The 25,607-nt window shown below is 40.6% G+C and overlaps 1 protein-coding gene across 1 annotated transcript; it reads left to right on the top strand.

Annotated features, from left to right (window-relative positions):
* On the top strand, positions 1–25,607 carry LOC124690869. The gene is made up of 8 exons (XM_047224196.1): positions 1–120; positions 450–642; positions 966–1,198; positions 22,503–22,604; positions 23,159–23,344; positions 24,309–24,527; positions 24,611–24,757; positions 25,236–25,607. Exons 1-8 carry the CDS (start codon positions 1–3, stop codon positions 25,605–25,607), a joined length of 1,572 nt encoding a protein of 523 aa, XP_047080152.1.

The raw sequence follows: 25,607 nt of genomic DNA, 5'->3' as shown, positions 1-25,607 counted from the left end.
ATGGGCGACAACCAGGATGCTGCCACCAACATCGCTGATGTTGCGGCTGCTGCCGCCAACGCTGGACGGTACACGTTTCTGTCCTTCTCGTTTCAGATCTTACTAGAGTTCCTAGTATTGGTGCGATAGGTTTATCTTATCTAGATGCTATATGTACTTCTACTCTGTTGATCTGCATGATTAGTTCATCTGCTATCTATGTAGTCATGATTTAACAAGTATTAGTTCGGATTAATTCATATGATAATTTGTTTATATATTCAACAATCCAAAAACCTGATTATAGGCAAATGAATTCAAGTGGCATTGTCGCTCCTACTAGGCCTCCTCTCTTTGATGGTTCGCACTATAAGAGGTGGCGCACGAGGGCAGTTCTCTGGTTTCAAAACCTGAACTGCGATAGCGCCCTTATTGGCAAACCTGAGGGTGATCTTTCTCCTGCTCAGTAGGAAGGTTACAAGAAATTCGATGTTATGTTTAAGGCGGCTCTCTTCAGTATTCTTGCGTACAACATTGTTGACCCGTACATGACTTTTGAGCATGGTAAGGATGCATGGGATGCACTCGAGGCCAAATTTGGGGTCTCGGATGTTGGCACTGAGTTGTATGTCATGGAGCAATACTATGACTACAACATGACTGGTGAGCGCTCCGTTGTTGAGCAAGCTCATGAGATACAGTCACTTGCCAAAGAACTTGAGCAGTTTAAGTGTACCTTACCGGACAAATTTTTGGCCGGTGGCATTATTGCCAAGCTTCCTCCTTCATGGAGGAACTTTGCTACTTCTCTGAAACATAAGAGACAAGAGTTTTCCGTTTCGGATCTCATTGGGTCTCTTCATGTGGAAGAAAAGGCGAGAGCAAAGGATGCACGTGCTTGAGATTTTGAGGGAGGTTCTAGTGCCAATGTGTACAGAAGAAAAACTTCCAATCCCACAAGTTCAAGAACAAGAACAAATCTGAAGGCAAAGGCAAGTTTGATGGCAAGAACAAGGCCTCACACTCAACCAACTTCAAGAAGAAGACTGATAAGAAGAAAGGGTCTTGCCACGTCTGTGGTGAGCCTGACCATTGGGCTCCTAATTGCCCTAATCGCTATGATAAGCGTGGGAACGGCGGTAAGACCGCTAATGTTGTTATTGCTGGCGATACTGAGATGAAGGACGGTGGGTACGGTATTTCCCCTACTGTCATTTCAGTATGTAACTCTCCTGATTGGTGGATTGATATGGGTGCCAATACACACATATGTTCTGATGTTTCCATGTTTTCTTCTTATGAGGTCGCAAGGACTTGCTCCGTGCTGATGGAAAATGGCTCACGTGCTTCTGTTCATGGCGTTGGTACGGTAAATCTGAAGTTTACTTCGAGAAAGACCATCCAGCTGAAGAATGTGCATCACGTTCCCTCCATCAATAAGAATCTCGTCAGCGGATCGCTCTTATGTCGAGATGGTTTTAAGTTGGTTTTTGAGTCCAATAAAGTTGTAATTTCTAAGTATGCACAATTTATTGGAAAAGGCTATGAGTGCGGAGGCTTGTTCTGCTTATCTTTATCAGACTTATGTACTCAAATTATTAATCATGTTAGCAATGATAGTGAGTCCAATATTTGGCATTCACGACTTTGTCATATTAATTTTGGGTCCATGACGCGGCTAGCCAATATGAATTCAATTCCGAAATTTACTACTGTCAAGAGTTCCAAGTGTCAAGTGTGTGTGCAAGCTAAGCAACCTCACAAGTCTCACAAGACTGCTGAGGTAAGAGATTTGTCACCGCTGGAACTCATACGTTCAGATCTTTGTGAGATGAATGGCGAGTTGACAAAAGGTGGAAAAAGATACTTCATGACGTTAATTGATGACTCCACTCGATATTGTTATGTGTACCTTCTGAAATCTAAATTAAGATGAAGCTTTTAATCACTTCAAACTCTATAAAGCTGAAGCAGAAAACCAACTTGATCGAAAGATTAAACGGCTTAGGTCTGATCGTGGTGGAGAGTATTTTTCCAATGAGTTTGATTCTTTTTGTGCGGAGCATGGTATTATCCATGAGAGGACGCCTCCCTACTCAGCTCAATCCCTAATGGGGTGGCCCAAAGAAAGAACCGTATTCTAACTGATTTGGTTAACCCCCATGTTAGATACATCGGGTCTATCCAAGGTATGGTGGGGGGAGGCGATAATGACGACGTGTCATGTCCTAAACCGTGTTCCCACAAAGAACAAAACCATTACTCCATTTGAGGAATGGGAAAGGAAAAGGCTGAAACTCTCCCACTTACGTAATTGGGGTTGCTTGGTGATGTCTACGCACGCTTCTATTCCTGTAGACAGTGTTGGGCCTCCAAGAGCAGAGGTTTGTAGAACAGCAACAAGTTTCCCTTAAGTGAATCACCCAAGGTTTATCAAACTCAGGGAGGTAGAGGTCAAAGATATCCCTCTCAAGCTGTCAACACCCGGATTTTTAAGTCCATATGCCTATTATGCCATTCATCGCAATCCCAGGAATAATGTTGTTGCGAGACATAACAGTTGATATCATAAGACATCATTCATTACAAGCCATGTTCGTCATACGAAAGTAGATCACATGATCCAATATTACAACCATAGTTAATCTATTGATCAACGAACATCACAAATATTACAAAGCGGAAGCGTAGTAGTAGTGGACTATCTAAATCCACAAGCCAACGCTTGACGTTCGAAGAACTCCTAGTTGTTGTAGCCGTCCGGCTGACCGTCATCTTCATACTGCTGCTCCTCTTCATAGTCTGGCCATTGGAATAGCCAGGGACACAGCCGTGAGTACTTTTAAAGTACTCGCAAACTAATACTAAGGTAAGTAACACTAATTTCACTAAAGGGGGTGCTAAGCTCTAGGTTTATTTGCATAAGGCCAATTTTAGTTCTTAAACCTTTTAGTAAAAGACTCCTCATTTGCTAACTCAAGTGGGAACATTAGTGTCATTCCCACAACTCAGTTGTGATTCAAATCAAGAAACTATTCCTGTCACCCTTTTAGTCCGGAAAATATCTGACAATGGAACAGTATGGCCTTTCCAATCGTCCGTAACCGTTGACACGGCTATTCGAATAGGTTTACACTCTGCAGAGGTTGCACACTTGTGCCACAACATTTGATTACATCCGTCGGGGGTAACCCCGAATCATCGTAACTCAATACACGGATCATCAACCCTAACCTTTCACTTATATATCCTAGTATAGGCACCTCTCCCCATGAGCTTGGCCTCCCAGTGAAGACAAACCGTTAGCCTGGGAACTGCACAGGGCTTGGCCGGACATTCACATCATTTCACTTAAACGGAGGCAGCCTCGGCATAACCCCTATGATGCTTGTTTAGAGGGAACCCATACTAAGACACATAAACTTCCAGTTAAGTCCTACCCATAATCAGGTATTGTGGGGGTACTTGTAAATTGGAAAGGTATCGCATCCAAACCCAACTGTCAGTTTTTATCAAGTTCACCAAGTTATTCAAGTCACATTCACCTTCAAAAATCAGTCAAGTCACTTCACTTCACCAAGTTCCCATCTAGAGTAGTCAATTTTATTTGTTAGCACTAGCAACTAGTCATGAGGGGTGCTAACTTAGCTTTGCTTGTTCTAGGCTAAGTTTGATACTCTTGTGCTACTCTAGACCAAGTGAATCATGAATCAAAAAGTAACTTTGGTAAATAAAATTCAATAAAGCTTGTATAGTAAAAACTTGGGATAGGACCATTAAGCATAAAGTAAAATATGGTGATGCCTTGCTCTTGTAGAGCTTTGCACTTTGCAAGTTTATTAGCTTGCCTTGATTGGTGTACTGGTCAAAGTGGTCTTCTTCTCCTTGGAAGTAGACCTCCTCCTCCTCTTGATACTCCTCGGTGCTAGCGTCTAAAAACGAATACGATACATACAATCACCACACAAGACTTAAAGACTAGACTAAGCACACACATGAGTCACACATGCTAGGCTAGAATCACAACACTAATCTCAAAAGGGGGGGTTTGACTTGTGTGCTAAGAAAACTTGTGAGAGAGAAATAATTTCCTCTCATTGAAAATTCTTAAGATTTAAGTTCCTCAAATAATAATAAGGTATGAATTCATGTTGATCAAGTTCAACAATTCATATCTATCATTTGGGGAAAATGATTTAAATGAGGTACTAACCTCATACCATTTGGTTTTTACTTTAACAACAATTTAATGTCTCTAAGTAATTCAAAATGAGATGATATAGACTAAGTCAACACACCACTTTGAATTGCTTAGGACCATGATTTAAATGAGAGAGAACCTCTCATACTATTTGGAAAATAATTTTGAAAGATTTAAATGAGCTAGAAATAGCCACATAGACATTATTTTAATCTAGTCCATGATCATACAAACAAATATGTGAGGTTTTTACATAAACATGTAGAGTATGTGAAATGTGATTTATGAGAGTTGGAATCAACTCAAAATCACTTAGGGTTGATTTTTAATAATTGTTTGAAGTTTCAAAAGTCCCTGCCTTGTTATTTTTGTCACTTTAATTCTACATACAAACTAAGGGTTAGACCAGTGGGGTTGGACAGATCTTTTTGCAAGCTTTCCAACAATACCAAATTCATCAAATTTGGCACAGTGGATTTGAAACTATGCAATTTTGAAATTGGCACCAGTTTGCAATTTGAAATTAAACAGGAACTCGAAATTCAAACGAATTGGGCTGGCGGGAAACCTAAACGGGTTACTCAGAGGAAAAGAGGAAATGGGCCGGCCCAGCAGTGCGTCTAGCGCAGCGGGCCGCCTGACAGCGTGGGGTCCACGCGTCAGCGTGTGTTACATGCCGAAACGGTACCGATCAACGTGGCCCGCACGATTAGAATTTGATCTAACGGCTCACGGCCTTCGTCGACGGCGACGAGAGGAGCGGCCACTGGCGGCGACGGTGGGGGGTGGGAGGCTCACCGGCGGTGCGGCGAGGATCGGCGACATGCTGCGGCGATGTTGTCGAGGAAGGGGAAGCAGATGGTAGCAGTGGCGCGTGCTAGGGAGGCTCCAATCGGCGGCAAGCTTCTCAGAACCTCCGCGGCTCCGACGATCGAATTGGCTAACTACGGTGGTGAATCGAATTTTTGAAGCTACACTTGTTTTATCTTCCTATGCTTGTCACTTTGCTCTTCATGAATTTGTTTATTTACAAGATTCCTATGCATAGGAAGCATGTTAGACTTAAATATGTTTTGAATTTGCCTCTTGATGCTCTCTTTTGCTTCAAATACTATTTCTTGCGAGTGCATCATTAAAACTCGCCGAGCCCATCTTAACGGCTATAAAGAAAGAACTTCTTGGGAGATAACCCATGTGTTATTTTGCTACAGTACTTTGTTTTATATTTGTGTCTTGGAAGTTGTTTACTACTGTAGCAACCTCTCCTTATCTTAGTTTTGTGTTTTGTTGTGCCAAGTAAAGTCTCTATGGTAAAGTTGATGCTAGATTTGGATTGCTGCGCAGAAACAGCATTGCTGTCTGTCACGAATCTGGGTCTAATTCTCTGTAGGTAACTCAGAAAATTATGCCAATTTACGTGAGTGATCCCCAGATATGTACGCAACTTTCATTAGTTTTGAGTTTTTCCATTTGAGCAAGTCTGGTGCCATTTTAAAATTCGTCTTTACGGACTGTTCTGTTTTTGACAGATTCTGCCTTTTATTTCGCATTGCTTCTTTCGCTGTGTTGGGTGGATTTCTTTGTTCCATTACCTTCCAGTAGCTTTGAGCAATGTCCAGAAGTGTTAAGAATGATTGTGTCACCTCTGAACATGTGAGTTTTTGATTATGCACTAACCCTCTAATGAGTTTGCTTAAAGTTTGGTGTGGAAGAAGTTTTCAAGGGTCAAGAGAGGAGGATGATATACTATGATCAAGAAGAGTGAAAGCTCTAAGCTTGGGGATGCCCCGGTGGTTCACCCCTGCATATTCTAAGAAGACTCAAGCGTCTAAGCTTGGGGATGCCCAAGGCATCCCCTTCTTCATCGACAAATTATCAGGTTCCTTCTCTTGAAACTATATTTTTATTCGGCCACATCTTATGTACTTTACTTGGAGCGTCTGTGTGCTTTTGTTTTTGTTTGTGTTTGAATAAATTGGATTACATCATGCTTGTGTGGGAGAGAGACACGCTCCGCTGGTTCATATGAACACATGTGTTCTTCGCTTTATCTTTTAGTGTTCATGGCGAAGTTTCTGCTTCGTTAAATTGTTATATGGTTGGAATTGGAAAATGATACATGTAGTAACTCTAAAATGTCTTGGATAATTTGATACTTGGAAATTGTTGTGCTCATGTTTAAACTCTTGCATCATATACTTTGCACCCATTAATGAAGAAATACTTAGAGCTTGCTAATTTGGTTTGCATATTTGGTTTCTCTAGAGTCTAGATAACATCTAGTATTGAGTTTTGAACAACAAGGAAGACGGTATGGAGTCTTATAATGTTTACCATATGTCTTTTATGTGAGTTTTGCTGTACCGTTCATCCTTGTGTTTGTTTCAAATAACTTTGCTAGCCTAGACCTTGTATCGAGAGGGAATACTTCTCATGCATCCAAAATCCTTGAGCCAACCACTATGCCATTTGTGTCCACCATACCTACCTACTACATGGTATTTCTCCGCCATTCCAAAGTAAATTGCTTGAGTGCTACCTTTAAATAATTCAAAATTTATCACCTCTTATTTGTGTCAATGTTTTATAGCTCATGAGGAAGTATGTGGTGTTTTATCTTTCGATCTTGTCATTTACTTTTGACTGACTTTCACAATGGACTAGTGGCACATCCGCTTATCCAATAATTTTGCAAAAAGAGCTGGCAATGGGGTTCCCAGCCCCGATTAATTAACTTGTATTAATAATTCTCTTCACATGTTTTGCTCTGATTCATCAGTAAGCAACTTAATTTTGCAAATAGACACTCCTTCATGGTATGTGATTGATGGAAGGCACCCGAGGATTCGGTTAGCCATGGATTGTGTAAGCAAAAGGTTGGGAGGAGTGTCATCCATAAATAAAGAAAAACTAAACTAAAGTACATGTGTAAACAAAAGAGAAGAGGGATGATCTACCTTGCTGGTAGAGATAACGTCCTTCATGGGAGCCGCTCTTGAAAGTCCGGTTGATGAGGTAGTTAGAGTGCCCACTACCATTCGTTGACAACAACAAACACCTCTCAAAACTTTACTTTTATGCTCTCTTTATGTTTTCAAAAACCAAAGCTCTAGCACAAATATAGCAATCGATGCTTTTCCTCTTTGAAGGACCTTTCTTTTACTTTTTATGTTGAGTCAGTTCACCTATCTCTCTCCACCTCAAGAAGCAAACACTTGTGTGAACTGTGCATTGATTCCTACATACTTGCATATTGCACTTGTTATATTACTCTATGTTGACAATTATCCATGAGATATACATGTTACAAGTTGAAAGCAACCGCTGAAACTTAATCTTCCTTTGTGTTGCTTCAATACCTCTACTTTGAATTATTGCTTTATGAGTTAACTCTTATGCAAGACTTATTGATGCTTGTCTTTAAGTACTATTCATGAAAAGTCTTTGCTTTATGATTCACTTGTTTACTCATGTCATTACCATTGTTTTGATCGCTGCATTCATTACATATGTTTACAATATGATCAAGGTTATGATGGCATGTCACTTCAGAAATTATCTTTGTTATCGTTTTACTCGCTCGGGACGAGCGGAACTAAGCTTGGGGATGCTTGATACGTCTCCGACGTATCGATAATTTCTTGTGTTCCATGCCACATTATTGATGATACCTACATGTTTTATGCACACTTTATGTCATATTCGTGCATTTTCTGGAACTAACCTATTAACAAGATGCCGAAGTGCCAGTTCCTGTTTTCTGCTGTTTTTGGTTTCAGAAATCCTAGTAACGAAATATTCTCGGAATTGGACGAAACGAAGACCCAGGTTCCTATTTTCCCCGGAAGCATCCAGAACACACCAGAGAGGTCAGAGGGGGCCACAGGCCCACCAAACTATAGGCTGGCGCGGCCAGAGGGGGGCCGCGCCGCCTTATAGTGTGGGCCCCCGTAAGCCCTCCTGCGCCGCCTCTTCGCCTATATAAAGCCTCCGTCGCGAAACCCCCGATGCGAAAAACCACGATACGGAAAACCTTCCGGAGCCGCCGCCATCGCGAAGCCAAGATCCGGGGGACAGGAGTCTCTGTTCCGGCACCTGCCGGAGCGGGGAAGTGCCCCGGAAGGCTTCTCCATCGACACCGCTGCCATCTCCACCGCCATCTTCATCACCGCTGCTGCTCCCATGAGGAGGGAGTAGTTCTCCATCGAGGCTCGGGGCTGTACCGGTAGCTATGTGGTTAATCTCTCTCCTATGTGCTTCAATACAATAATCTCATGAGCTGCCTTACATGATTGAGATTCATATGATGATGCTTGTAATCTAGATGTCATTGTGCTAGTCAAGTGAGTTTTACTTATGTGATCTCCGGAGACTCCTTGTCCCACGTGTGTAAAGGTGACGAGTGTGTGCACCGTGTGGGTCTCTTAGGCTATATTTCACGGAATACTTACTCACCGTTATGAATGGCGTAGTGAAGTGCTTATTTATATCTCTTTATGATTGCAATGTGTTTTGTATCACAATTTATCTATGTGCTACTCTAGTGATGTGTTATTAAAGTAGTTTATTCCTCCCGCACGGTGTAATGGTGACGAGTGTGTGCATCCGTGTTAGTACTTGGCGTATGCTATGATCATGATCTCTTGTAGATTGTGAAGTTAACTATTGCTATGATTGTATTGATATGATCTATTCCTCCTACGTGGCGTGAAGGTGACAGTGTGCATGCTATGTTAGTACTTGGTTTAGTCGTGTTGATCTATCTTACACTAAAGGTTACTTAAATATGAACAAATTGTGGAGCTTGTTAACTCCGGCATTGAGGGTTCGTGTAATCCTACGCAATGCGTTCATCATCCAACAAGAGTGTAGAGTATGCATTTATCTATTCTGTTATGTGATCAATGTTGAGAGTGTCCACTAGTGAAAGTGTAATCCCTAGGCCTTGTTCCTAAATACTGCTGAGTTACTACTCGCTTGTTTACTTGTTTCATTGCGTTACTACTTGCTGCAATACTACCACCATCAACTACACGCCAGGCAAGCTATTTTCTCGGCACCGTTGCTACTACTTATTCATACCACCTGTATTTCACTATCTCTTCGCCGAACCGGTGCACCTATTAGGTGTGTTGGGGACACAAGAGACTTCTTGCTTTGTGGTTGCGGGGTTGCATGAGAGGGATATCTTTGACCTCTTCCTCCCTGAGTTCGATAAACCTTGGGTGATCCACTTAAGGGAAAACTTGCTGCTGTTCTACAAACCTCTGCTCTTGGGGGCCCAACACTGTCTACAGGAAAGGAGGGGGAACGTAGACATCAGCGACTCAGAATTTTGAAGGGTCCGACATATCGGTGTGCAAGCTTTCCTTTCAGCTGGAATCTCTGCATTCCTTTGAGGGGTGACACTTTGAGATAGACAAAATCTCCGATCTCGAAGGTCATCTCTCGGTGTCTCTTGTTGGCGTAACTCTTCTGTCTTGACTGAGCGGTCTTGAGGTACTCGCGGATCTTGTGCACCTTCTCTTCAGCTTCTCGGAGAACATCTGGTCCAAAGACTTGACTTTCTCTGACTTCCGACCAATTCAGGGGGGTGCGGCACTTCCTTCCGTACAGGGCTTCAAAGGGGGCCATTTGTAAGCTGGCTTGATAACTGTTGTTGTAAGAGAATTCTGCGTAAGGCAGGAAATCTTCCCACTTGGATCCATATTCCAGTACACAAGCTCTCAACATGTCTTCTAGTATCTGGTTGACTCTTTCAGTCTGTCCATCAGTTTGCGGGTGGTATGCCGTGCTGAAATTCAGCCGGGTTCCTAGTCCTTCATGTACTTTCTGCCAGAATCTTGAGGTGAATTGTGATCCTCTATCCGACACTATTGACTTCGGGGTTCCGTGCAGGGCGACTATTCTGGAGATGTATAACTCAGCTAGCTTGGGGCCTTGATAGGTGGTCTTGACAGGGATAAAATGGGCTACCTTGGTCAATCTGTCTACCACTACCCAGATAGAATCATTTCCTTTGCTTGATTTGGGCAGTCCGGTGATAAAGTCCATTCCTACCGAGTCCCACTTCCATTCCGGAATCTGCAGGTGGCTCGTAGCGGTCCTGCGGGTCGCCGATGTTCTCGCCTTGACTCTCTGACAGATATCACACTTGGCGATGTAGCTTCCAATCTCTCGCTTCATTCCGTGCCACCAAAATTGTTCCTTCAAATCTTGATACATCTTGGTACCTCCGGGGTGGATGGAATACAAGGTGTCGTGAGATTCCTTCAGAATGACTTGCTTCAACTCTGAATCTGATGGCACACATAGGCGTCCGGTGTACCAAAGCACTCCTTCTTCATCTTCGGTGAATCCTGGTGCCTTCCCTGCGGCTATTTGGCTCTTGATTCCGTCAATGCTGGCGTTTCCCTTCTGGGCTTCCTTGATTTGACTCATCAAAGTAGGCTGAAGCTCTATGCTGGCTAGGAATCCTTCGCTAACCAGCTCCAGTCTAAACTGCTCAAACTCTTGATACAGACTAGGTTGTTCTATGGCGATCATGGAGTTCAACTGCGTGGGTTGTCTACTCAGGGCATCCGCTACCACATTGACCTTGCCGGGGTGATAGTGAATTTCCATATCATAGTCCTTAATCAACTCTATCCATCTGCGCTGCCTCATATTCAGATCTTTCTGGGTGAAGATATACTTCAAGCTCTTGTGATCCGAATAGATCTCGCATCGATTACCCATGAGGTAATGACACCAAACTTTCAAGGCTAAGACTACGGCTGCTAACTCCAAGTCATGGGTGATACGTCTCCAACGTATCGATAATTTCTTGTGTTCCATGCCACATTATTGATGTTATCTACATGTTTTATGCACACTTTATGTCATATTCGTGCATTTTCTGGAACTAACCTATTAACAAGATGCCGAAGTGCCGATTGCTGTTTTCTAGCTGTTTTTGGTTTCAGAAATCCTAGTAAAGAAATATTCTCGGAATTGGACGAAATAAAAGCCCGGAGGCCTATTTTCTCACGAAGCTTCCGGAAGTCCGAAGGAGAGACGAAGAGGGGCCACAGGGTGGCCAAACCCTAGGGCGGCGCGGCCCCACCCCCGGCCGCGCCGGCCCGTGGTTTGGGCCCCCGTGCCGCCTCTTGACCTGCCCTTCCGCCTACAAATAGCCTCCGTGACGAAACCCCCGCACCGAGAGCCACGATACGGAAAACATTACCGAGACGCCGTCGCCGCCGATCCCATCTCGGGGATCCTGGAGATCGCCTCCGGCACCCTGCCGGAGAGGGGATTCATCTCCCGGAGGACTCTACACCGCCATGGTCGCCTCCGGAGTGATGAGTGAGTAGTCTACCCCTGGACTATGGGTCCATAGCAGTAGCTAGATGGTTGTCTTCTCCCCATTGTGCTATCATTGTCGGATCTTGTGAGCTGCCTATCATGATCAAGATCATCTATATGTAATTCTATATGTTGCGTTTGTTGGGATCCGATGAATAGAGAATACTTGTTATGTTGATTATCAAAGTTATGCTTATGTGTTGTTTATGATCTTGCATGCTCTCCGTTATTAGTAGATGCTCTGGCCAAGTAGATGCTTTTAACTCCAAGAGGGAGTACTTATGCTCGATAGTGGGTTCATGCCTGCATTGACACCTGGGACGAGGACGTAAAGTTCTAAGGTTGTGTTGTGCTCGTTGCCACTAGGGATAAAACATTGATGCTATGTCTAAGGATGTAGTTGTTGATTACATTACGCACCATACTTAATGCAATTGTCTGTTGTTTTGCAACTTAATACCGGAGGGGGTTCGGATGATAACCTCGAAGGTGGACTTTTTAGGCATAGATGCAGTTGGATGGCGGTCTATGTACTTTGTCGTAATGCCCAATTAAATCTCACTATACTCATCATGATATGTATGTGCATTGTCATGCTCTCTTTATTTGTCAATTGCCCAACCGTAATTTGTTCACCCAACATGCTGTTCGTCTTATGGGAGAGACACCTCTAGTGAACTGTGGACCCCGGTCCAATTCTCTTTACTCGAAATACAATCTATCGCAATACTTGTTTTACTCGTTTTCTCTGCAAACAATCATCTTCCACACAATACGGTTAATCCTTTGTTACGAGCAAGCCGGTGAGATTGACAACCTCACTGTTTCGTTGGGGCAAAGTAGTTTGGTTGTGTTGTGCAGGTTCCACGTTGGCGCCGGAATCTCCGGTGTTGCGCCGCACTACATCCCGCCGCCATCAACCTTCAACGTGCTTCTTGGCTCCTCCCGGTTCGATAAACCTTGGTTTCTTTCTCGAGGGAAAACTTGCTGCTGTGCGCATCATACCTTCCTCTTGGGGTTGCCCAACGAACGTGTGAAATACACGCCATCAAGCTCTTTTTCTCGGCGCCGTTGCCGGGGAGATCAAGACACGCTGCAAGGGGAGTCTCCACTTCTCAATCTCTTTACTTTGTTTTTGTCTTGCTTTATTTTATTTACTACTTTGTTTGCTGCACTAAATCAAAATACAAAAAAAATTAGTTGCTAGTTTTACTTTATTTGCTATCTTGTTTGCTATATCAAAAACACAAAAAAATTAGTTACTTGCATTTACTTTACTTATTTCATCATGTTTCCTTTTAATTTTACCACAAAAGACATACCGGTAGGACGTGGGTCTATAGTTGGGAGAAATAATATAGAAGAATTCTTCAACCATGTTAGTACTATTGATAATTTTGAGGATAGACACTTGGTAGACCTTGCGCCTACTTATGAAATTGCTGCCGCGCATTTAGTTCGCTTGTTGGAAACCAAATTTGTTAATCTCAATCCTATAATCCAACATATGTTTTTCACACTTGGTGATATGGAAGAAGGGGAAAAGAAAGATTTTGTTTTAGAAACCCTTCTTAGAGAATTTGGTGGTCTAGCAAGAGAAGCTAGAAAGGTCTTTGCTAAATTTAATATGCTTGGTTCTCCTACTAATTTTGTTAGTCTCCTTGAAAAGATGGATATGGATAGAATAAGATACACTAATAATATTGATGATGGAGGGGAGATCAAAGCACCAATACCATGCAAGCTCCTAGCTATGAATGATGCACTAGAAAATAACTATGCTTGGCTTGTTCCTGAAAATTTGTTTGATGAGAGTAGCACGCCTAAGACTAATGAAAAGGGAGATGCTAAAACTTATGTATCTAATATAATATGCCTGGTTGAGAAGAGCCCACACCCCGCTGTAGAAGTACCACCCTTTGATAATACTTGATACACACTTTCTGCGCCTAGCTGAAAGGCGTTAAAGAAAAGCGCTTATGGGAGACAACCCATGTTTTTACCTACAGTACTTTGTTTTTATTTTGTGTCTTGGAAGTTGTTTACTACTGTAGCAACCTCTCCTTATCTTAGTTTTGAGTTTTGTTGTGCCAAGTTAAGCCGTTGATAGAAAAGTAAGTACTAGATTTGGATTACTGCGCAGTTCCAGATTTCTTTGCTGTCACGAATCTGAGCCCACTGCCCTGCAGGAAGCTCAGAAAATTATGCCAATTTACGTGCATGATCCTCAGATATGTACGCAACTTTCATTCAATTTGAGCATTTTCATTTGAGCAAGTCTGGTGCCATTTTAAAATTCGTCAATACGAACTGTTCTGTTTTGACAGATTCTGCCTTTTATTTCGCATTGCCTCTTTCGCTATGTTGGATGAATTTCTTTGATCCACTAATGTCCAGTAGCATTATGCAATGTCCAGAAGTGTTAAGAATGATTGTGTCACCTCTGAATATGTCAATTTATATTGTGCACTAACCCTCTAATGAGTTGTTTCGAGTTTGGTGTGGAGGAAGTTTTCAAGGATCAAGAGAGGAGTATGATGCAACATGATCAAGGAGAGTGAAAGCTCTAAGCTTGGGGATGCACCCGGTGGTTCACCCCTGCATATATCAAGAAGACTCAAGCGTTTAAGCTTGGGGATGCCCAAGGCATCCCCTTCTTCATCAACAAATTATCAGGTTCCTCCCCTGAAACTACATTTTTATTCGGCCACATCTTATGTGCTTTTTCTTGGAGCGTCGTTTTGTTTTTGTTTTTGTTTTGTTTGAATAAAATGGATCCTAGCATTCACTTTATGGGAGAGATACACACTCCGCTGTAGCTTATGGACAAATATGTCCTTGGTTTCTACTCATAGTATTCATGGCGAAGTTTCTCCTTCGTTAAATTGTTATATGGTTGGAATTGGAAAATGATACATGTAGTAATTGCTATAAATGTTTTGGGTAATGTGATACTTGGCAATTGTTGTGCTCATGTTTAAGCTCTTGCATCATATGCTTTGCACCCATTAATGAAGAAATACATAGAGCATGCTAAAATTTGGTTTGCATATTTGGTTTCTCTAAGGTCTAGATAATTTCTAGTTTTGAGTTTGAACAACAAGGAAGACGGTATAGAGTATTATAATGCTTTCAATATGTCTTTTATGTGAGTTTTGCTGTACTAGTTCATCCTTGTGTTTGCCTCAAATAACCTTGCTAGCCTAAACCTTGTATCGAGAGGGAATACTTCTCATGCATCCAAAATACTTGAGCCAACCACTATGCCATTTGTGTCCACCATACCTACCTAATACATGGTATTTTCTAGCCATTCCAAAGTAAATTGCTTGAGTGCTACCTTTAAAATTCCATCATTCACTTTTGCAATATATAGCTCATGGGACAAATAGCTTAAAAACTATTGTGGTATTGAATATGTAATTATGCACTTTATCTCTTATTAAGTTGCTTGTTGTGCGATAACCATGTTTATCGGGGAACGCCATCAACTCATTGTTGAATTTCATGTGAGTTGCTATGCATGTTCGTCGTGTCGGAAGTAAGGGCGATCTACACTGAGTTGAATGGTTTGAGCATGCATATTGTGAGAGAAGAACATTGGGCCGCTAACTAAAGCCATGTTCCATGGTGGAAGTTTCAGTTTTGGACAAACATCCTCAAATCTCTAATGAGAAAAGAATTAATTGTTGTTGAATGCTTAAAGCATTAAAAGAGGAGTCCATTATCTCGTTGTCTATGTTGTCCCGGTATGGATGTCTAAGTTGAGAATAATCAAAAGCGAGAAATCCAAATGCGAGCTTTCTCCTTAGACCTTTGTACAAAGCGGCATAGAGGTACCCTTTGTGATACTTGGTTAAAGCATATGTATTGCGGTGATAATCCAGGTAGTCCAAGCTAATTAGGACAAGGTGCGAGCACTATTAGTACACTATGCATGAGGCTTGCAACTTATAAGATATAATTTACATGATGCATATGCTTTATTACTACCGTTGACAAAATTGTTTCATGTTTTCAAAATCAAAGCTCTAGCACAAATATAGCAATCGATGCTTTTCCTCTATGAGGACCATTCTTTTACTTTTATGTTGAGTCAGTTCACCTATTTCTTTCCACCTCAAGAAGCAAACACTTGTGTGAACTGTGCATTGATTCTTACATACTTGCTTATTGCACTTATTATATTACTCTATGTTGACAATATCCATGAGATATACATGTTACAAGTTGAAAGCAACCGCTGAAACTTAATCTTCTTTTGTGTTGCTTCAATACCTTTACTTTGAATTATTGCTTTATGAGTTAACTCTTATGCAAGACTTATTGATGCTTGTCTTGAAATGCTATTCATGAAAAGTCTTTGCTTTATGATTCACTTGTTTACTCATGTCATACACATTGTTTTGATCGCTGCATTCACTACATATGCTTTACAAATAGTATGATCAAGTTTATGATGGCATGTCACTCCAGAAATTATCTTTGTTATCGTTTTACCTCGCTCGGGACGAGCAGAACTAAGCTTAGGGATGCTGATACGTCTCCAACGTATCGATAATTTCTTGTGTTCCATGCCACATTATTGATGTTATCTACATGTTTTATGCACACTTTATGTCATATTCGTGCATTTTCTCGGAACTAACCTATTAACAAGATGCCGAAGTGCCGCTTGTCGTTTTCGCTGTTTTTGGTTTCAGAAATCCTAGTAAAGAAATATTCTCGGAATTGGACGAAATAAAAGCCCGTGAGGCCTATTTTCTCACGAAGCTTCCGTAAGTCCGAAGGAGAGACGAAGAGGGGCCACAGGGTGGCCAAACCCTAGGGCGGCGCGGCCCCACCCCCGGCCGCGCCGGCCCGTGGTTTGGGCCCCCGTGCCGCCTCTTGACCTGCCCTTCCGCCTACAAATAGCCTCCGTGACGAAACCCCCAGCACCGAGAGCCACGATACGGAAAACATTACCGAGACGCCGTCGCCGCCGATCCCATCTCGGGGGATCCTCGGAGATCGCCTCCGGCACCCTGCCGGAGAGGGGATTCATCTCCCGGAGGACTCTACACCGCCATGGTCGCCTCCGGAGTGATGAGTGAGTAGTCTACCCCTGGACTATGGGTCCATAGCAGTAGCTAGATGGTTGTCTTCTCCCCATTGTGCTATCATTGTCGGATCTTGTGAGCTGCCTATCATGATCAAGATAATCTATATGTAATTCTATATGTTGCGTTTGTTGGGATCCGATGAATAGAGAATACTTGTTATGTTGATTATCAAAGTTATGCTTATGTGTTGTTTATGATCTTGCATGCTCTCCGTTATTAGTAGATGCTCTGGCCAAGTAGATTCTTTTAACTCCAAGAGGGAGTACTTATGCTCGATAGTGGGTTCATGCCTGCATTGACACCTGGGACGAAGTGATGAAAGTTCTAAGGTTGTGTTGTGCTCGTTGCCACTAGGGATAAAACATTGATGCTATGTCTAAGGATGTAGTTGTTGATTACATTACGCACCATACTTAATGCAATTGTCTCGTTGTTTTGCAACTTAATACCGGAGGGGGTTCGGATGATAACCCGAAGGTGGACTTTTTAGGCATAGATGCAGCTTGGATGGCGGTCTATGTACTTTGTCGTAATGCCCAATTAAATCTCACTATACTCATCATGATATGTATGTGCATTGTCATGCTCTCTTTATTTGTCAATTGCCCAACTGTAATTTGTTCACCCAACATGTTGTTCGTCTTATGGGAGAGACACCTCTAGTGAACTCGTGGACCCCGGTCCAATTCTCTTTACTCGAAATACAATCTACTGCAATACTTGTTTTACTCGTTTTCTCTCGCAAACAATCATCTTCCACACAATACGGTTAATCCTTTGTTACAAGCAAGTCGGTGAGATTGACAACCTCACTGTTTCGTTGGGGCAAAGTAGTTTGGTTGTGTTGTGCAGGTTCCACGTTGGCGCCGGAATCTCCGGTGTTGCGCCGCACTACATCCCGCCGCCATCAACCTTCAACGTGCTTCTTGGCTCCTCCTGGTTCGATAAACCTTGGTTTCTTTCTGAGGGAAAACTTGCTGCTGTGCGCATCATACCTTCCTCTTGGGGTTGCCCAACGAACGTGTGAAATACACGCCATCAATGGGTTGGGTAGTTCTGCTCATGCTGCTTCAGTTTCCTTGACAGGTATGATATCACCTTGCCTTCTTGCATCAACACACATCCAAGACCATCTTGGATGCGTCACAATAGACGTCAAATGGCTTGGTGATATCGGGTATGATCAGAATTGGGGCTGTGGTTAATCTGCGCTTGAGTTGCTGGAAACTTTCTTCGCACTTGTCGGTCCAGTCAAACTTCTTGTCCTTCTTCAACAGTTGAGTCATTGGTCTTGCGATGCTGGAAAATCCTTCAACGAACCTGCGGTAATATCCCGCTAATCAGAGAAATGCACGGACTTCAGTCTGAGTGGTGGGGGCTTTCCATTCCTCAACGGTTTTGATCTTAGCGGGATCTACGGCAATTCCTCCTGCAGACAAGATGTGTCCCAGGAATCCTACTTACTTCAACCAAAACTCGCACTTGCTGAACTTGGCATACAACTTGTGCTGTCTAAGGGTTTCTAGGATAACTTCCAAATGATGTTCATGTTCTTCTTCGGATTTGGAGTAGATAAGGATGTCGTCGATGAAGACAACGACAAATTTATCCAAAAGGTCATGAAGATCTTATTCATGAGGTTCATGAAGTAAGCGGGGGCATTGGTTAATCCAAAGGACATGATATTGTACTCATACAATCCATATCGGGTGGTGAAGGCAGTTTTGGGGATATCCGTTGCACGGATCTTCAGCTGATGATAACCAGTCCTAAGATCAATCTTAGAGAACACTTTGGCACCGGTCAACTGGTCAAATAGGTCTTCTATCTTTGGCAAGGGGTACTTGTTCTTGATGGTGACATCGTTAAGCTTACGGTAATCCGTACATAAACGAGTGGCACCGTCTTTCTTATCCACAAACAAAACTGGGGATCTCCAAGGCGACGCACTTGGTCAAATCAAACCTTTGTACAGCATATCGTCCAGTTGCTTCTTCAGTTCCACTAACTCTGCGGGGTTCATGCTATAGGCTCTCTGGGCTATAGGTCCTGTTCCAGGGATTAACTCGATGATAAAATCGATATCCCGATCTGGGGGCATACCGGGTAGATCACCAGGAAACACATCAGGGTATCGACAAACGACCCTGATTTGATCCAAAGTTGGCTTGGCTAAACTCTGGTTACAGGTGAATTTTCTGGGCAGTCTTTCAGACACATGTTCTACTACCAGTCCGGTGCTACTAGTCATGGTGATGGCCTTCTTGGCACAATCAATCAATCCATGATGTTTCGACATCCAGTCCATACCAAGTACTACTTCCAAACCTTTTGCTCCCAGTACAATCAAATTTGCATAAAAATCTATCTCATGAATTCTGATGGGTACATCTTTGCAAATTTTTCTAGCTTTGGTTGTTGATCCAGGTATTTGAACTATCATGACATGCTTCAAACTGATTGGTTGAATTTTACTAGTGCATGCAAAATCTTCATGTCTACCATAAAGTCATAGAAATGCTCCGTGATTCCGCGCCTCTCTTATTCGTTAAAATATCATTATCTTCTTTTCTTGATTGCCTCACTATTGAGGCCACAATGTTTCGATGCAGTGGTTCAGGACAAATTTTTTGATGTGGTGTTTCTTCAATATTTCAATCAGAAAAAAAAAGTTGAACCGTTCGCTAACATTGCCTTTTGCAGTGCTTTGGAAAAATTGCTACATCGTTTGTCGCATATTTTATCTAATAAACCTGCTACTACCTATTTTTGAAAATTTTCACCACTTTTTCACTCTTTTATTCTAGAAAAATGTTATTATATTATTTTATTGATCGCCTAACGACATCCCTACGCGTGCGGCGTGTCGCCGCACTACAACTTCCTAGTTTATATCAAAGTGTCAAACACTCTATGTGACGTAACCATGATATTTATAATTAATCCTTTGATCATGTGGCTTGGGTCCACTTAGCTAACCAAGGTTCACTACAAGAATACATTTGTATCACACTATTCTCCTATTTCTCTAAGACAACTTAATTTTCAAGTACATCCACTTATTTCCCTAGGGTTACTCCTTGGTAACATCTCCTTGACATGCTCTCCATGTATCATATTCTCATGTATCACTCTTGAAGTCAAGATACTCTTCTAGTCTAACTAATGTTGAGTTACACTTTACCACGTCCAAGTTGGTTTAATTATTTACTACGCTTTAACTCAAGAGATTATGAGAGCACTTCAATGGATATTTAGATCACTCCCCTCATTTAAAGAATGTGTATTGATTGGAATTGACAAGGAAAAGATATACCAATACTTTATTATTATACTTCTTTTTGTTTGCTTTGTACTTGACTTTTATTCAAGAGTTGTTGTATGGAATACCATGATACGATCTATGGAAAAGATCTTGTATTTGATCCTTTGATAAGGTGTGGTCATTTTATTTATATCTCCATTTGATCTAACCCATAAATCAAACTACCTTTACCCAGAATAAAGTTATAGCAAAGGTCATGTCAAAATTTATCGCACTCATTTGATGAACTATTTCAATTCCATAAACATAAGAGAAACTTCAATCACTTTGACAAGTTTAATCGAAAGCGCCATATTTTTCCAGATTTTTGCACACATATGTTTTCTAGTCTGTGAATCACTGGGTGTTACAATACGGCACTGGCAAATTGGATTGCTAAATCTTGTTGCCTCTGGCAACTACTCCAGGAAATGCACATCATTCTCCTATACGAGCCACTATGGTTTATTGTGGCAAAGAAAGTGTTATGTACACGTGCTCTAATCCGGTTCAGTACCAGCAAAAAACACATGGTGAGATTGATCTGCATTTCGTCCTTGATCATGTTGCTCCTGGAAAATCTTGTGTTCTTCACATTCCAAAGGGCTGCCAACCAGTGAGTTCTAGAAGTTTTATACCATTCTAAACCTTGCTTCCAACGTTCTTCTGACTACAGGGTTGTTGAACACATGTTTTATATCAAGTTGCATCACTATTGTACTTGTAACTGTATCCCTAGTATAGAAATAAAGATCTGTATAAATTGGATCGCCTGCATGTCTTGCAACACCCCAGTAACCTTGTATATTAGAGTCCCACGAGATCAATACAATTCTTTGTTGCATGTTGCAATTCTGCTGTACTTATTAAGCATCAGTGCCTTCGCCTTGTTGAACATAAGTTCTTTCCTAAATGCCCCAAGGATAAAAAAACCTCTCACCATTTCGAACATAGACTCCATTTCCACATCTTAGATTCATTCCACCATGGCCATAGCCTTCTACTCCTCCGTTCAAAATTGTGAACAAAGCGATTTTAAGATAGTTTGACCACGCATATAAGTTGTGCCTTGTATCGGTTTTTGGCGATGTGTTTGATGGATCGTGATTAGATGAGTAGTTATGCACGTGTTAGATGTCGATGCATCGCTCCGCAACACACATATCTTGCGGTGAGATGGTTCATGATTCTACAAAATATTTATATTGTTATTTGTATATGGTTGTTCTTTTGTGTCCTTCCATCCCTAGGACTAAATTGGTACCCGGTGCATCTAGGGTTGAGCAACAGAAAGGGGAACGACAGAAGGAAGAGTTGAGGGATGAAACTCAAAGCCATGTGATACTAGGCGAGAAAGGGCTCAACAATACTAGAACTTGGCAATGGTGGGGTCACAAAATTCTAGTACTTCATTTCCGGTGATTATCACCGTAACAATTTTTGCCTTGTACAAGAATCAACAACATCAGATTGGACGACTGAAACCTCGATGCGACTACAGTCGGTTGAGTTGGCATCCACATAACACACTATAATATTAGTATTAGTTATCGTACAAATTATCATGGTGATATAATTGTTATCTTCCATGTTTGTGCAAGGTTGGAAGCAAAGGTACCGCATAGGCCCATTTTAGTACTATTGTTAATTGGATTGCCTTGTTTCGTACAAGAAATCATAACTGTGTTGACAAATAATTAGATTTTATACAAAGCAACAAAGATAGTATGATGAGCAAACTGTTTTCTAACATCACCTACACCCAGGTACATTTGTTCTTCTACAGTTTGATAACCAAGGACACGTTCAAAAAAATGACTGCTAATCAATCCGGTGTGATAACCTGTCTGAACATCATCCTTGTCACTTCCCAAAACCTCAGTTGACATGCCATGAGGATATGAGAAACGAAAAAAATTAATTGCTCCTTGCGGACCATGTCCTAGTAGAACTAGAATACTGACGTGCATTAAGAAAAAAAATTGAAAGCATGAACTACATAAATATGGAAATAGATGAAGTAAAGTAAAAGAAAAGCAATCAAATTGAATTAATATTTTTTCAATCACTATTATCATAATTAAGAATATCTTATATGGACTAAATGTATCATACTTTCATACGGAATTAATACCTTTGTATTAATGTTATAGATTGTAAAAGAGGAGAAGATAACTCTATACTTATCATATCTCATGCAATAAATAAGGTTTCTACATACATATAATAAAATAGATCTTTGGGGTATTAATTGCAGTTCATTGTCTACACCGATGGGATCTTAAATATGTGATAGGTCCATACTCCTATAAGTAAGGTTTCATAGTCATTAGGGAATTGCCAATTCCAGGTTTTTAAAATGAAAGGAAATGCAACTATTAGACTGGCTCTTCTCCTATCATATATAGTTTTGGTAACTAGAGGAAAATGCATAAGATCGATTCAAAAGGGAGAAAATTATAGCCAATTCGTCACATATCGACAAGATAATGGAACTATTCAGGTATGAATAAGCATTTATCTTGTTTCCTGTATCCAAAATTATGTTTGGACACTAACACAATCAAAGGAAACATCAAAGTATATGGAAAACAGAGATATATTTGATTGCATTGACGTGAATCTCCAACCAGCCTTTGACCACCCATTGTTAAAAGGCCACAACGTTCAGGTAAATTAAATTTGTAAAGAAAAGTGTATATTCATGGTTTGGGTAAATTAATAAAGTTACCTCATTTTTTGAATAGACAAATGCATGAAGAGTGAGTTATCTCAAAAAAGGATGTTAGATAGGAAGCAATTTATAAAAATATACCATGATTGTTGATTATCTATTTTGATCTAGACATCATCTTTCATTAATTTTAGTGTGTCAATCATACGTTCTTCATATATCTTTTTGTATTATTTTCTACACACCCTATAAAACATTGTTAAAAGGAGACTTTGGGGGATTGGAATATACCTACAGATTTTGTTCTTGATAGGACTGCATGACAATCAACAATTCATGTGCCAGAATTTTAGTTTTCTCGTTCTTTTTTCTCACTTCTCCTTTTTTTTTTCCTGCTTCATATCTACCCCAAATAGCTTGGTAAATAGGTTTTGAAGTTTTTTTGGTTTTTGTAGTAAATGTGCATATTTATTTCATCTATAATATATCAAATTACACAGTTTGTTAAAACTTATCCAATCATAAGGTGATGATATTTTGCTTTTGAACAGATGAAACCTAGTTCTTTCCCATTAGGGCTGGACATCGAATCTCTGACGCGACATGGTGTATCACAAGTACAACCACCAATCGTTGAATGCCCAATGGGAACAATCCCGATACTACGCAATCATAGAAAGAACCATATTGCAAGACAAAGTATTGATGACGTGAGTGGCACAAATAACCAACAAGAGGTGCGTTTATACAGATAAATAAATATACATATGTTTATGTCTAGATTGAGTAAAATCTTATAGTCATGGGTTGATTATCTCAAACTGCACTGCACTGGGTTACGCATGCATGTCTAATGTATGAAATAATGAGTTAAAACACACCTCTTGCGCCCTATGATAGTAAGTTCATGGATAGTGCCGTAGTCCAAAGTCGAACGCTAAAGCTGACATTTGATTGTGGGCATCAAGGGGATAGATGTGGTTCAAGGTCATAAAATTATTACTAACAGTAATCAGTTTCATAGAAAGTTCATTTGAAGTATGTGAAAGGCCTCCAAATTTTAATACAGAGTAGTTAATGATGAACGTTACACCTGGATGTTCAATTTGGCTCCCAAGTGCATATGCTCCCTCTACCAAAAAAATTATTTTCAAGTGTAAAAGAATATTGACAAAAAAATATAACGTACATCTTCATAATTTATGTGTGTTTGTCCAGTTTCGCGAAAAAACCAATATTTTTATGGTCCCTGTAGAAAAGAGAAAAATCTTGTGAAAAAGCCTTATTTTTAGCACTGAGTTTTATTTTTTTACACATGCCATATGAAAAGTCGATTTTCTATGAAACGACTTTTTGGGCAAGTAGCACGTGAAGATATACGTGTCAATTTTTGTTTCAATTTTTTAATCAAAATATGTCTAATATCCATTTTAAAATAAAGGGAGTATATGCTCTCATGTGCCAAAACACCACTTCATGTTACACCTTCTTATTGTTTTTTACATATCGTTGTTATTTCAGCTGTACATGAATGAATTTTGTTTATTTACAAAGCTTCACTTACACTTATTGGTGGCATATCTTACTTAAAAATCTAATTTATATTCATGGAATTTTACAGGTGATGCGATGTAATAATCTTATCTCTATGTAGTCAATATTTAGTCTTCTCATTTATCAATACTAAACTTTGGGTTGTAGGAGGCGGGAATCGAATATCGGGATGATGATATATATGGGACGCAGGCTATAATAAATGTCTATGAGCCAAAGGTCAAGAAAGATAGTAAGGATCTTAGTGCAGCAGGGTTAAACATTAATAACGGACCAGAAGGGGGTCAGGCAGACACAATTGGTGCTGGTTATTCAGTATCCCCGAGTCTGAGTGGAGATGGCTTCGCAAGGTTCCATGTTGCTTGGGTAATCATGATATTCCTATAGTGGTCAAGTACGAATAAATTTTCTATTTTTTTGTATTGACCTTTGAGTAACATGATTAATAGGATGAAGGCGTACAAAACAAGTCGTGCTATGATCTCAAATGTCCTGGTTTCGTGCAAATTAGCAATACATTTGGTCTTGGAGGAAGACTACAGCCCGTTTCAGTCTATAATGGACCACAGTATGTAATAAACATACTTATTTTCAAGGTAATCACTTATTTTCTAATTCAAATTTCTTATATATACGTTGTACACGATGTCTATGTCAAAATTGTATTAGTGGATTTATTTGATGTGCATAACAAAATTTGTACTTTACTATGATATCGATTCTATTAGCAATTAAGATAGTGAAGAGTTGATTTCTTACCTATCATCCCACAACCAAATACTGTGGTTTGACCACATTTGATATATGTATGTATTAATCATCTAAAGTGTGTCTTGAAGAGAACTTATTAGTTAGAATACCATTAAAATATTAGGGATTAGAAAGCACTTTCGAGTGTAATAATCATTTTAACATCGAGGATTAACAAATATGTTCGCTCGATTTACCTTTTTTTAATGGTAAGAAAATTCCAAAGTATATTGTATGGGGATAAAAGAAGTGCAATCTACTTAAAACAACATTATTTACCTCCTCATATCCAATAGCTAGAATCCATGTTTTCATTATTTCCAGGACGCAGACACTAAGAATTGGTGGCTGATATATGGTGAAGAGAAGAAACCAATTGGATATTGGCCAAACGACTTATTCACATACATGAAGGATAAAGGTAATTATGCATTCTGGGGCGGGCATGTTTCAGGACCAACGGCCTCAACAGACTCTCCGCAAATCGGTAGTGGGCATTTTGCCTCCGAAGGGTATGGAAAAGCAGCTTTTACAAAAAACATCAAACTTGTTGATGGAAACAACTATCTCGTTAATCCAAGGGAGAAGAAAGCTAAAGCTGGAACTACCAGTTCATCCAAATACACAGTCGATGGTTACGAAATCGACAAGGATGGTATGCATACATACTATGGTGGACCAGGTGATTTAGCCTGA

Source organism: Lolium rigidum, chromosome 2 (assembly GCF_022539505.1).
Source record: "Lolium rigidum isolate FL_2022 chromosome 2, APGP_CSIRO_Lrig_0.1, whole genome shotgun sequence".
NCBI lineage: Eukaryota > Viridiplantae > Streptophyta > Magnoliopsida > Poales > Poaceae > Lolium > Lolium rigidum.
Note: the sequence above shows the minus strand (reverse complement) of the source record. Positions and strands in the feature narration are given on the sequence as shown.